The sequence below is a fragment of the Sphaerodactylus townsendi genome, linkage group LG03, assembly GCF_021028975.2.
Source record: "Sphaerodactylus townsendi isolate TG3544 linkage group LG03, MPM_Stown_v2.3, whole genome shotgun sequence".
NCBI classification, from domain to species: Eukaryota; Metazoa; Chordata; class Lepidosauria; order Squamata; family Sphaerodactylidae; genus Sphaerodactylus; species Sphaerodactylus townsendi.
Window position 1 is genome coordinate 46,798,052 of NC_059427.1, and position 14,574 is coordinate 46,812,625.

A 14,574-nucleotide genomic window follows, 5' to 3' on the forward strand; every position below is an offset into this window, starting at 1 on the left:
AGTTAAATTAGGATCAGATTAACCAGTCTTCATTGATAAGTGTACAAACGCAACATTTTATCCATGTATGTGTTGGCATATTGGCTCTGTGAGATGCACATATGTGAGTGGGGAATTTTTGTCCCCATTCTTTGGACTCCATGACTGTCCTGTTATCTGAAAACACAAGGACACATAGGTTGCCAGAGGTCTCTTGTTCTTGCTCTCCTATTCTTCTACTAAGAAATATTTTCCACAGCCCACCAAGTCTATTGCTAAGTACTTTTTCCCACTGAAGCTGTGTGTTGGCAACACTGTTTTTTGTTTACTGTTATAGCAGTAAGATTTTTAGTCTTAAAATAAACTCCGACTCCATCAGCTATTAAAATAGTTTAATGCTACTAGGTAAAACAAACAAACAAACTAGGTAAAGGCTTACAATAAATTAATATCCTTTGGACTGGAGACTGATGTAATTTTCACTTGGGTTTGGGTTGGCAATGCACTGTTAACGCTGGTAAGCAGGGAAACTCTTACCATCAATTTCAGTAAGTTTGTGCTGAATTACTGTCCTGGGCTCTTGTTACCAAACACTGGCGGATGGAGGATGTTCACATACTTTCAGTGATAGCATTCCCAGTGAGCCTGCTGCAATTTCACACTGGCATTGTAAAGGGACTGGTAGTTATGTCAGTCCTGAGCTTTTAGATGAGAAGAAAAGAAGCTGAGTTTTAATAAAATGTATGATGTTGTATTTCACTTTCATGGATGGCACAAAAACAAATTAAGAGTTGATGGGACTTGTAACAGGTAAGTGGAGTTGAGCCAGATGCAACAAGTCAAGCATATTTTATAAGTTCAGAAACAATCATACATTCTATGTCTTGAAAATAGGATGGAAATGTATTATATTGGAGTATACAGTGAAGGATGACATCACACAGATAGAAAAAGGGCCATAAATACTCCTTATTTTAAAATCTCCACTTCTAAGGAAGCAAGTTGGAGGAATGAACAAAGGGGGGGGGGGGAATAGTCTTGGACACATTATATCCAGGTTGGGGTATACACTGTTTCTTCCAGTACAAGGAGTTTTGCTGCAAATATAAAGGTATTCATTTAAAGTCCACTTGGATGATAACTGCTATAATACAGATGCTTCCTCCATGGCTTTAATCCACCTTTAAAAAAAGATCAGAAAGTGTTATTGTATACTTATATGCAAATACACATAAAACTGTCACTCTGATGCCAGAGAACTGCAGCAGTGCTAGGAATTGTGGAAGAATGATTCTTTTTTAATCATTAGATCTCCATCAACTGTGCAACAGTTAAGAAATTTTCCTTCTTTGTTACTCATAACAAAGAATATTGTGAAAGCTGGTGGAAGTAGTGAACTGTGTGTTTATGCATACAAACAGTAATATCAATCAGTTCCACCACATTTTAGCCTTCTTCCTGTCTTCCTGTCTATTCTGAGTTTCCAATATATTTACCTCTATTTAAAACAATAAACCACAAACAAGGCATATTTTCAATCACCTGTTCACATTATTCCTGTGCCTTTATCTCTAGAAATATGGTTGGATGATTCATACATGCACATAATTTTCCAACTCATATGGCCAGTTGAAATCCTATGCACAGTTATGTTCCAACTAAACATACATAGGATTGAGCTGTTCAGCTCTGAAATGAAGAATTCATGGGTTGGTAGAGGAGCAACATATGCACCTACATTTCTATTTCCACAGATGCTCAGATAGTAATAACGAAAGTGACTATAAGACTGCAAAGTGGAAAGTGCATTTGCCTTACGAAACATGGTGTGCTTATGTCAAAGAATTCCCAGTCACTGCACCAGAAACGTATTTACCTCTATAAACCACCCCAGATCTTTTCACACGGTGAAGCAGATATAAATCCAAGCCTCTATTTTTGTGTACTAAATTGTTGGCATTAAAATTGGCACTAATAAGGGTCTGTGCAAGAGTAAAGACTTAACTGAGCAGCATTCAAAGAGGATCAAAAGGAAGCAAGCATAAGTTAGCGGAGTGAGAAGCACTGCAGACACTCCCCCCACCCCCACTGGTTAGTATGTTATCATGGGCAGATCAACACTCAGTACCTCTGTGCGGAATTGTTATCTTCTGCTCGGAAGCTATAAAACAGAGTTTGCTTGTGGTAAAGATGGAAAACTGCATCCATATTTCTGTCTTCCTTTTCTGGGACAATTGTGAAACCCAGCAAAGGCAAACTCTCTGTGGCGACTTTATCCTAAAATCGGTGCAGAAGGGGAAATGGGCTTAAGAGAGAATACTAAGCACAGAGATGTCCACTCATGGTAAGGATGGTGCGGAGATCCCGGCTGCAGTCAGGCATTATAACAAATCATGGTTTGTTAACCACAGTTTGCTTAAATTCTGATTGATTGTGATGTCTGAATACAGATTGCGTAGCAAACCAAGGTTTGTTGGTTGCTGCGCACCCCTAGTTGAAATCCTTTCTCCTAAAGAAACACACCCCTGGATCCAAGGTTTATTGTGATAGCTAAATAGAGCCTGTTTTTGTTACATGAATCCATGATAAGGATTCCAGTGGCTGATCATGGATTTTCTGGCTGTTAGTGAAACATAAACAAAACTTTAGCTTGATGGCACACTGGATATTTACAAATTGCCTTAGTTTCAGGGAGGAAATGAGCGTGGAAGGCTATCGCCAGAACTGATTGGAGCACCAAATATAATTCGTATGTGAGGTCATGTCTGAGAATATCCTGAAAATTCTCTCTCATCTTCTGGACCTTACCTCATTTGCTGTGTAGGTGTAGAGCACTTTGCCTTTGATGACAAACCATAGCTTCTTCCAGTGTCTTTTCCCCCTCTTGCATCTACTGAGATAACCACTGATAGAAGAACCCTCTCCAGAGGCTGACACCTATAAATGGAAGAACACCAGGAAATGCCTTAGTGGCGGTTAATGTCAATCAAGGCAATTTCAAATATCTTGTCCCCCCAACTCTCTGTAAACTTCTAATTTAATTAAAATTACCAATTTTTATATGTAGCTTAAGCAAAAACATGCCTATAAATAGAGAGATGTAATAGTTAAAACATTCATTTGCATAGAGTCTTTGCACCATCTAAGAACATAACCCAGATTTTTTATTTACCCAGTCTACTTGCATGAATTGGCACAAGGAGCAAATTGATGTGTGACTTTTCTCTGATTATATGCCAGGATGCCACACAAGATCACTTCCTTGAACTGTATTGGAATTCCATGCACATTTATTTAGAAGAAAGTCCCACTGGACAAAACATATGAGTGGCTGGCAGAACCAAGAAAGCATCTTTTCCCAACATCCTTTTAAAGCACAATTTCAGCCATGTAATGAGCTTATTCATTCATTTATATTTATTTAATATTTATACCCTGTTTTTCTCTACAGTGAGGATCCAAAGCAGCCTACATCACATCAGTCTCATTTCACTTTATACTTATAACAACCATCCTGTGAGGTTGGTTAGGGTGAGAATGCATGACTCAGCCAAAGTCAACATGCAAACTTCTAGAACAAAATGGGGATTCAAACAGAAGTGTAGCTCCAAGGGGGCGGGGTGATGCACCGGGCACGTGCCCCTGAGGGGGGGTGGTGAGGGCATTTCAGGGGTGTGTGGGGGGTGTTCTGGGGTGTTCCAGGGGTGGGCGGGGGAAGACAGGGGCGTGGCGGAGGTGGAGGATGCACCAGTGCACCGGGTGCTTTCCCCCCTTGCTGCATTCCTGGATTCAAATCTCATTCTTCCATATTTTCAAACTGATGAACATAGATATGACCTAGTCTTGGCATGCAAGTGTGTCCTAATTTGCTATAATTGCTACCAAAGAAGCTGGTGAGATAACTGCAAAAATATACCAGAATATACTCTTTAAACTGTTAGTACTATAGTGAGGAACCAGTGGGGTGTAGTGCTTAACAGCAGGAGACTCTAATCTGGACAACCAGGTTCAATTCTTCAGTCTTCCACATGAAGCCTGCTGGGTTCTCTCAGAATTATCTCAACCCACACCGAGGCTGGCAATGACAGACCACCTCTGAAAGTCTCTTATTTTGAAAGCCCGACAGCATCAGGTGACTTGTTGGCACTTCCCTCCATTATAGTAAGAGGTACTGTTCTCCAATGGAGAAACTGATGCATAGTTTTGATTCGACAGACCAAGATCCCACTTTTGCTTAGCTGCTTAAGATTGCAGTTGGATCATGCTATTAAAATGCTACACTCCCCCCCCCCCCGCCCCAGCAATTTTGAACTCCTGTGATCATTACAATAAAACAATAAGGTATATTGTAACTGTACATAGTATATTGTAACTGTAACAGAACATATAGAAAGTGACATGGAAGGCTTAAGGAACAAGGCTTCATTACAGAAGGAATTTGATAACACTGTCAAACAGGAGTCCAGTAAACATCTTGAAGACTGACAAATTCATTCCCGCACAACGTTCTGGAGTCAGAGCGCTCTTGGTCAAATTCAGTAGGTACATGCTGCCCCCTAATGGTTTTAAAAAGGAATAAGAGCTGCTGAAAATTTCGTTTTGCTTTACTGGTTTTGTAAGCAGAACACAAAAATTAAGACGAGGTACAAGACATGGGCTAAGGTTTCATGGAGGATGTGTATATCTCCAGCCATGACATCCCTATGTTCAGAGGTAATGTGAATGGTCTCTTTCTGCTGCCTTCATACACGGCTTGTGGATTTCATGAAGGCAGTTGGCCATTATTGGAAACAGCATGCTTGAACTAGGTGAATCTTTAGTCTGATTCAGGAGGGCTCTTTATGTTCTGTTTTGACTACATATATGAATGCAACTTTGTCCATTGTTTATGGTGACATCTTGCAAACAAATAAAATCAGCTATCAACCATTCCGATTACCAGGAAAACACCACTTCTAACATTTCACAGAATGTGTAAAACAAAAAGGTCCAGGAGGGCACTCTTATAAAGGGAGAGGAGCTATAGTTTAATAGATCAGTTCAGGAGGTGACCGCTCTAAGAGATAATCTTTTCCTACACTGATGATTTTATTTTTCAGTCCCAGTCCCACTGCCTTATTTTGTTTTATTAAGAAATTTTGCTATTACACTGAATTGTTTTAAATAAGGGATACATTTTATCTACACCAATTGCTTTGTTGCCTTAGACTTTTGTTTGCTTGTGTTGTTTTCTAATTCTTGAATAATAGACCTGTTCTCAGGTTGCCGGGCTTCAGCCAGCAACCTCTGAGAGAATTTAAGGGGTGGGAAATGGCACGCCAGCATTGCAACAGTGTGCTGTATCACTTCCAGTGAAAATCAACTTGACACTGGGAGGTGCCCCAATTTTCACCACATTTCCTGCAACAGAAGCAAGAGTGGATAAAATACTGGAATTCTGAAAAGACTCGCACTATAGCAGGCAACCTGGCAACTGAATCGAGTGCATAGTTTTGTTTTAAAATCTGTGCTGTTAAGCCTGAACAGTTTTAGCATAGTTTGTACTTAGCTTGCTGACTGACTGAATAGTCTTCTCATACTTGTAGTTTGTCAAGCCTCACTACATTATTCTGTTTTACCAGGAACCTGCTTTTAGATTAAAATGTTTTTATCATACTTTGCAATGCTCTTGTTGACTGACTGAATAGTTTTATGAGTATTTGTAATCTGAATTGGGTCTCAGCGAGAAGAGTAGACGAAAATGAAGTTAAATAATTGTTGATTGACTGAATAGTTTTTACGCTTATTTGTACCATATGTGCTCGTGTATAAGCCAATTCGTGTATAAGCCGAGCCACCTAATTTTACTACCAAAACCTGGGAAAACGTATTGACTTGCGTATAAGCCGGGAGGTGGAGGGAGCTTCTTATTTGGACAGTGACTCCCCCTGATGTCATTGCCCAAATAAGGAGCTCCCTCCACCTTCCAGCTGGCTGGGCTTCCTCAAACCTAGCCAGGAAGTGGAGGGAGCTCCTTATTTGGGCAGTGTCTCCCCCTGATGTCATTGCCCAAATAAGGAGCTCCCTCCACCTCCCGGCTGGGTTTGAGGAAGCCCAGGCAACCAGGCAATTCAGGCAACTGAATTTTGGTTTCACAAATTAAATCATACTATGCCTGAACCATACCTTTGAATAAGATTTTTTAAGTCAGGCAGGAGCACTAGCAAGGGGAATACATTTGATTGGCCAGAATGATCTATCAGGAATCTAATAATCAAACCAAAACTGAAGTCACTGTTTGTTTCAGAATACACAAATTCTGTCACTTCCCTGGTCAACAATGCATTTTAATTAAAATCTCAGTTGTCATAAAAAGAAGAAATAGTGGTATTGGGTCAGGTAAGCAATTATATCACGGTGGATGGGGTGTGTGAAAAAGCCCCTATTTCAGCATAGAAATCATATTTTGAACCAATATGTTAATTTTTTCACCGTCATTTTCAGATGGAAATTTGAGAAATTATATTACCCTGTAAAAACCATGCGGGGTTTAAATCCAAAGTTACCCCTTAGTACAAGAATTTGTCAGAGGTCATGACATAAGAGGCTTACAGAGCAGGTTCCTAAGTAGGGCCCCTTCTGCACACGCAGAATAATGCATTTTCAGTCCACTTTCAATGTACTTTGCAGTTGGCTTTTGCTGTGCGAAATAGCAAAATTCACTTGCAAATAATTGTGAAAGTAGATAGAAAGTGCATTATTCTGCATGTGCAGAAGGGGCCTATGTCTTACAGGCTGAACAGCAGTTTAGTACACAGTCCTTTAGTTGCCTTGCCTTTTTGCAGGCATCCTTGGTCCTACCTCCAAAAGAGCTGAAGGGATTTTCTTTTGTCTTTTGAAGGATGAGTAGTGGATATTATGGAAGACAGAAGAGAAGGCACTGCCTGAAAACCTGGATGAACTGGTAGGGAAGCTCACACTCATTGGCCGCTCTGCAAGGGTGGAGATGGAAAGAGAACAAAGATTGTTTGGCACTCCATCTCATATGCAAGGATCTCATCCAGTCTCAAAACACTTTCTTACTACTATCTCTACATCGAATGGTAGAGTGGCTGACCCCCTCCCGTGACTATTTATTTATCTAGAAAACGTCTATGCTACCTCTCCAAGGAACCTGTCCCAGTAATGAAAACTACACAGGACAACATAGTAGGGATCTCTGCTTTTGGGACTCTCCAGAAATGACTAAACGCAAAATATAATTCTGTTGCTGGTGCTAGATTTTCATCTCCCATTTACACGTGCAGTAGTTACCAAAAGCAGACATGCAAGAATCCATCAAGTGCTTTGGTTAGCACATCTTCCCTTATATCGCCACAAAAAAGTGACTTAATTATTTTTTAAAAATAAATTTGGGAATTCAGAGAGGGGGATCAGCAAGGTGGCATTGCCCCATATGGCCCTAGTAGCTATGGGCCTCCTTCATTCCACAAACACAATCTGATGAGGACAGAGTATACTCCAGAAAGTATAGAACATTGATAGCAGCAGAAGGCCAAATTTCATCCTATGATTTCTTCATGTGCAGCACCAAAACGGGGCAAATAACTCTCCCTGGGCCACTTCGGCTCAGAAAAAAGATGCCGTGTCAAAGGCAGGAGCCCCTCCTCCTCTGATACAGTGGTCCCAACCTAAAATGCCATTCCTTGCAGCGGCTGTGCAGCTGCAGGGACAGTGAGTTGGGTCTGTGGAATCTGGGCCCAACTAATTAAAAAAACATAACATATAGTTTAGCTGAGTGTCAGTTAAAGGGAGGTTATCCGTCTACTCCAGCACTGCAGCTTCTAGAGAATCCTGAGGGCAGGCATGAATTCTGATGGCTCACAGTCCAGAGGCACAGAGGACTCACCTCTCCTCTTCAGTTCTGCATAGCAGCCATCACAAACTTTTGCTAGTCGGTCTTTGAGGTACTTCAGAGCATACTTGTTTCTTGAACAGTTTCGGCACACGATCTGCAAGAACACAAAACCCAAACGATACATTCTGCTGTAACCTAACTTTAGCAATAACTGAGTCAGTGTTGGAAGAGGCTAAAGGACATTCAGGCTAACTCTACCTCACATGACAGGAAGACTATCTAACCACACCCCAGTCAATGTATACAATATGCCAGAACAGGTATACTGCAAAAAAAAAAATCCTTGCAGGACTCAACAAAGAGGTTGACATGGATTAAATGAAGTCCCTTTAAATCTCTTTCTTGATTACATCATTTGGGATCAGCAGTGGACTGGCCATTTAAACTTCAGAGAAATGACTTGGTGGGCAGTTGCCAAAGAGGTCTATTGATGGAGAGAAGCAAACTGAGCCAAACCTTAGCAATGCTTCCAGAACCCCACTGGATCCTTGGACTGGACCTTTCAACAGGAATTTATAATTGGTGCCAGCTCATCAATTGCTTCCTCAAGGGAGGAACTACCACCATTTTTTTGGGAGGAGGCAATGAGTATGTCCTACCAGAGCTCAGTGACCCATGCAGTGTAGCATGTAGCACTGTATGGGTAGCTCTGTTTGGCTGACTCCAGGGCCATTTTCACTTCCTACTATGCACCTGATTTCTATTGTCCAACCTTATCATGACAAGTAACAAACTGGTTTCCAGCCTACTGTGTTCTATAATAATTTATAATAAGACAGCACCAGTACTGAAGCACAGATGAACTCCTATGGACCCCTGGTGCAAGGCTTTCTGCACTGAGGGCACAAATGTGATCTGCACTCACCATCCCTGTGGTGATTCAGTTACTTTAATGCTTATTGCACAGTTCTTACAGAATCCTTTACTGGTGAAAATAATTCCCATCCCACTCACTAAATTCCTCTGGTGTGATAAAGAGGCCTTACAGAGAAAAATGATAATTATTAAGCAGTCTGAAAATATCCCGTGATCATGTAAAACAGTTACCTTCCCACATGCATGGCAATGATGGCGCCTCAATGTCAGCTTGAAGTCACAGCCACAGTTCATGCACATCATGACGTGAGACACAGGCACCAAAGTTGGGGGTCTCTCACCCAAGGACATCCCCAGTCTTTCCCTAAGCTTAAAACAAAAATGCAGCATTATATTCATTTATTCGAAGCTTTGCCATGTAATAGAAACAACGCATCATCTGAAGAACCTTGTGGTGGATAAGCTGAATGGGATTCAGTGCCGTCCTTCATCATGTTATCACTCAACATAGAAACATGCACGCAAGTCTTATCTACATATGAGAACTTCCATGAGTGTAGCAACCTTGAATTATCATTACATCATGCTTTAGGACAGTGATAGTGAACCTTTTCGAGACCGAGTGCCCAAATTGCAATCCCAAACCTACTTATTTATCACAAAGTGCCAACACAGCATTTAACCTGAATACTGAGGTTTTAGTTTAGAAAAAACGGTTGGCTCCGAGGCGTGCATACTTTGGGAGTAAACGTGGTGGTAGTCAGTGGCTTTGCTTTGAAGCAACTGTGCAACTCTTCCAATGGGTGAATCACGACCCTAGGAGGGTTTACTCAGAAGCAAGCCCCATTGCCAGCAACCGAGCTTACTCCCAGGTAAAGGATCGCGCTTTAGTTCTTTGCATGAAATCAGTGAGGTTTAACAGCGTTTAACAGGGTTGCCTACACTGCTTCCCAAAAACTAGGTCTTAGGTTTAATGCTAATAATCAAGCCCAGCAGCCCAGGCCAGCCTAGATGTGTGTGTGGGGGGGGGGGGGGACTCTGTTTGTGCATGCCCACAGAGAGGGCTCTGAATGCCACCTCTGGCACCCGTGCCATAGGTTCGCCACCACTGCTTTAGGGACATATTTTTGTTTTTTAAATCTATGCAGAAGCCACCAAACTCAGGGTCAAACTAGACATGACAGCATCGCATAGTCACACAAGGGCACCCTGGACATTTTACAGTGACTTTAAAATGCCACGAGAGCCCAGTCCTGATCAAGCCCACAATGTGACACTCTTCCCCCGCCCAGTGCTGAAATAGCTATGGGGGATGCACTTGATGGGGGGGAGCCCTCAGCCTGCCACAGTGTCTGATTGTGGTACCATGTCATTTTAAAATCATAACCACAAGGATGGCATCTAGTTTTTTGTCCCACATTTCCTTTGCAATTCCAACCCAGATGATCACTGTAGATTCTTACCAAATTCTGCATGTGTGTATGCTTGCATGCGCATGCGCGCACACACACACACAGATTTCTAAGCAAATGTATAGTGCCCTTTCAAGTGAACCACAAGATGCATTCAGATGATTCTGCCTGGAAAATGAATGCCTGTGCAGAATATGTTGTTTGTACTTTACATACTCGCAAAACAGTTTCCACGCCAACAGCATCTAAAGGGTAAAAAATTATAAGAGTTCCCCCAAATGCCAGATAGTCTTGCCTTAAGATGTGATTATCCATCCACCACCTTCTATGGATCAATGCATGCAGCTCCAATTAATAAATGAAAATGTTTTCAGGAGAAATAAAAGACGGAAAAATGCCATCCCCATCCTAGCAATGCACCTGGAGACCTCTCTATAGATCACTGCATAAAAACAGAACTGGAAAGTATTTAAAATTCCAGCAACAACCTTAGCAGGCTGAATATTAAACACAGGTGCCCCTGCTGACCTTTGTCATCTAGGCTTGGCAAGCTGATTTACATGAAACTAATCTAAATGCTTGGCCATCAGGGACTCTTTTTTATGCCTACTCAACTAGGCCCACAAATTCTGTTGGAACCTGCTCTTACTTCCACACTGTTGTGAAAAGCAGCTGCATTGTGAGCCCTGTAGTCATCTGGAATGCTTCTGCTGATACAGCTGTACCACTCATCCCTTTCAAAGCAGGAGCTGTGGAGAGAAATGCAGCAGCCCTGGTCAAAGATGATTTATTTAAAATATTTACATCTTGCTTTTTCTCCTTAGACTTAAGGCGGATAACAGTTTGCAAGGACACCAATGTAACATGAGTAAAATTAAGAACAGTATGCAAATAGAGACAGTCAAATTTACCAAAACCATTTTCCTTCCACTAGAAGCATAGCTCAAAGGGGGCAGGGGGGGTGCGCGACGCACCCGGTGTGCGCCCCTGTGGGGGCATGGCAGGGGAGTGGTGGGGGCGTCAGGGTGGGACGGGGGCAGAGGATGCACCAGCAGCCACTTTCCCCCCTTGCTACGCCTCTGCCTTCCACCAAATGCCTTTTGAAAGAAATCTGTTTCAGATACCTTTTCTGCAGCCATTCTGTTAAGTTATCTCATGCTGGGCCAGACCAACAGTTCCTCTACATTAGCAACCTGTTTGTAATGGTAACCAGACTGATGCCAGAGGAAACAGAGCAGCAGACTAGCTCCCTAATCTGTGACAATCAGAGGCCTTCTGCTTCTGGCTCTAGATATCCTATTCAGGCATCATGCCTAATAGCTACTTTTAGGCCCATTCTCCATTCATCAACCTACGTTTCAATCCATCCAAGCCAGATGCCATCAACACATCATCCAGCAATACGTTCTACAAGTCAATGAGGGGGTGTGCCCATTATGTCTTATCATGGTTATGTTCATTATTTCAAGGACCCACTGTCACTGTTGAATTTGCTGTCATTTCCATTGGTTTTCAACACAGAAGATTTCTGGCTTCTAACTTCCTTTTAACAACAACAACATATATTAGTGGTGACAGCCTTTCACCCTGTCCTTTAGAAGGATACCAAACAAGACCCGAGAGACTAATTTCTCCATTGCAGGAGAAAAGCAAGGAGCTGATCAATGATCCTTGGCTGATGTCGAAATTCCCACATCCCTGCCGGTGAGCACTTTACTGTGAAAAACACCAGCCACTATAAAAGTCAATGGCCCTGCTGTGGAAAAGGCAGCCCAGGACAGGGGCACAATGAGGTAAGATACTGTGTATCACCTTACGGCCTGGACTTCCAGAGTTATTTACTCTTCACGTCGCAAAAACTAACTCAACTTTCTGCCCTCTAGTCCCTGTTCTCAGGATGGGTATTGCACGAAACTCCCGAGATTAGAATTGCAAACATGTTCTTCTGGCAGGACGCCTGTGTCTTTATGAGTCCAAAGCACAAGCTAACAAGCAAAACTTGTTCCTAACACTGCCACAAATATGCTGGGGAAAGCTTCAGTGGCTGAATTTCAGCTTGTCATACAGATGATGAAGCCACGGGGACCCAGTCAGAAAAACAGTTGGCAGTGAATTTTACATGCCACAGCAAAAGGCTTGCTGGAGTTTTAGAATGTATACATAAACATTGGCAATACGTTTTAACTTCTCATTTACTAGCTGTGTTCACTTAGAGTCACTAAGAGGTGGATCCAACCAAGTTTTCAGCTGTTAAAAAGGAGGGTGGAGTCTCTTTTGACCACTAAAAGGGCCATGTCAGGGATCTTGGAACCTTCATGGACAAAAGCTACAAGGGGCAGGAACTGTCGCACAAAGAGTAATTGAGTGAGTAATTTTAAAAAGTGGCAAAAGTTGTCACTTGTGCTGTAAAGAGAAGGAAAGGGAACCGGGAAGAAGAATCTAAAAGAAATGTAGGTGAAGGTGGAAAAGTGGTGGAACTGGTATCACTACTGCATATGGAGAATCAGGAGGATCAGATGAAGTACTTGTCCAAAAACCACACACTAGCTGCAACACGAAGTGATCAGTACCTTACATTTCTATTGTATCGATGACTTTCTTGTGACGTATGTGTGAATTTTGGATGATTGTGCGGCACAAAATAGTAGCATTACCCAGAAAGTTAACAAGTAGCATAAAAGCAATTTTAATTGTTCAACTTTATTCCACATAACCTAGATTTGTCTTTGACTAAGAGGGAAGAGTGGACATGCAAGTCAACAGGGCATTTCCAAGTAGGTTTAGCAATGACAGCCAATCAGGGATCACGCGTCCATAAAGGGAGACCTTTTTACTTGCCAGTAAACAATTGGATTACAGGTTATCATATTTCTTAAATGTACAGATAAAATATAGTTTCTGCTTTGTTAACTGCCACTGATCTCTGCCATGTAAATAACTCACTTTTAGGGTAGAGATGGAACAGCTTAAGACAGGCAGGTTTGTACTGATAATCAAAAATGTGGAAGAGGGTGTTCCAGGGATGTTCCTGAGAGGGGGAGGAGCTGACTTTAGTGGAGATTCAGCAGGAAAATCTTTTTGCGGCTCAAACTTACACCACTGAAAAGAGTGACATAAGTCATTCACAACTATGGGCTTCCTCGGGAAAGAAGAGGATTTTCTCCCTTTCCCAGCTACTGCTCTAACACCCCCGTCTATTGTTCATTGGGACAGGTTGTTTGTTTTAATAAGGTGTTTAGGCTAATTGGAAACACAACACCAGACTGCTACTATACCACAGCAGGCAACAGGGAACATCAGGTTAGCATGGGAGCAGCCAGGAAAAGATAAAATAGTAGCCTTTCTGCAGCCTGATAATTTTACGAATTGGATAACTTGCTGGATTATCTAAAGTCTGGTTGCAACACGGAGAAGCAACCAATGTTCATCTGCTGTAGCCAAAACAACAAAAAAGTCTTATGGCCTCCTAAAGACTAACAAATTTATTGTGGCATCAGCTTTTGTAAGCTAGTGTCTGCTTCGTAAACCAGCGTCTGCTTTGTTAAATGCATGCCAGACGCATCTGACAAAATAGCTCTGGCTCACCAAAGCTTGCACTGTAATAAATGTGTTAGTCTTTAGGATTCCACAGCTCTTTGTTATTTAGCTTAAGCACAATAATGCTTATTCTGCATAAGACCTAATCTGCTGCCAGGCCGCTAAGTAACAAGGACGAGAAGGTGAACAATTGGCAAATACACAGGCATCTCTACTTACTGATAGCTTTCCCATATCCCAGAGTAATATAATTCTTTAAAAGTCATTTCTAATGATAATAATTTGTGAAGCCCTACAGCCAGTCAATTACTTTTGCAAGATTCATTTAAAGCATTTAATTGCAAAGTTTGCTCCTTACCCATTTCTACTTTGCAAGAATTCCCTAGAGTGCTGGTCACTTTGATAACATAACCAGGCACCGCTACAGCCTGCTAGAATGTAATTTCTTTCAGAATCACCATGTAAATAAAGAAAGGGGGAAGGTGATAACCCAAAGAGAACAGTCAAGCATACCAAAAGATAGTTCAGGATACAGTGCAGGTGTAGCTATCACTATTTAACCTGCTTTGGGTTCTGAAGGCAAACAAAAATTTTTGTTTAATGTTTTGCACACTTTTAGGGTAAAATGCAACAACAGTAACAGACAACTGAAGCAGAGCCGTTTTTAGAAAACCTACATGAAAGCTTCATTAACTGTGGGAGGACAATATTTTATCTTTCAAGATTGTAAAATCTTTCAAAAAAATCCATTTGCTTTCAGAAGCCAAAGTGGAGCCTGTATGAACGGGACTTTAAGGAAGTTCTGTAGAAACAGAGATCCATATTGTACTAAATATAACATTTGTAATCTTTTTTCTATTATTCACAAGCTATAAAATACCTTTAAATATAGGGTGCCAAACTGGCGCATTACTTTTAATTAGCTTTTCAGTC

At 41.6% G+C, this 14,574-nt stretch overlaps 1 protein-coding gene across 5 annotated transcripts in view; it reads right to left on the bottom strand.

The window, feature by feature from the left end:
* Positions 1-354: 354 nt before the first annotated feature.
* The window catches only part of FGD5 (FYVE, RhoGEF and PH domain containing 5), a 157,308-nt gene continuing 143,088 nt past the window's right edge, over positions 355-14,574 (bottom strand). For 2 of the 5 annotated variants that reach the window (XM_048490925.1, XM_048490923.1), the window contains exons 15-21: positions 10,754-10,853; positions 8,924-9,061; positions 7,868-7,970; positions 6,794-6,950; positions 2,788-2,916; positions 2,108-2,256; positions 355-1,160 (exon numbers count right to left, since the gene is read on the bottom strand). In XM_048490925.1, the coding sequence (XP_048346882.1) occupies positions 1,099-1,160; positions 2,108-2,256; positions 2,788-2,916; positions 6,794-6,950; positions 7,868-7,970; positions 8,924-9,061; positions 10,754-10,853 (838 nt within the window). In that variant the 3' untranslated portion in view covers positions 355-1,098. The remainder of the gene's footprint in view (positions 1,161-2,107; positions 2,257-2,787; positions 2,917-6,793; positions 6,951-7,867; positions 7,971-8,923; positions 9,062-10,753; positions 10,854-14,574) is intronic. The other 3 variants (XM_048490924.1, XM_048490926.1, XM_048490927.1) reach the window with 3 other exon arrangements.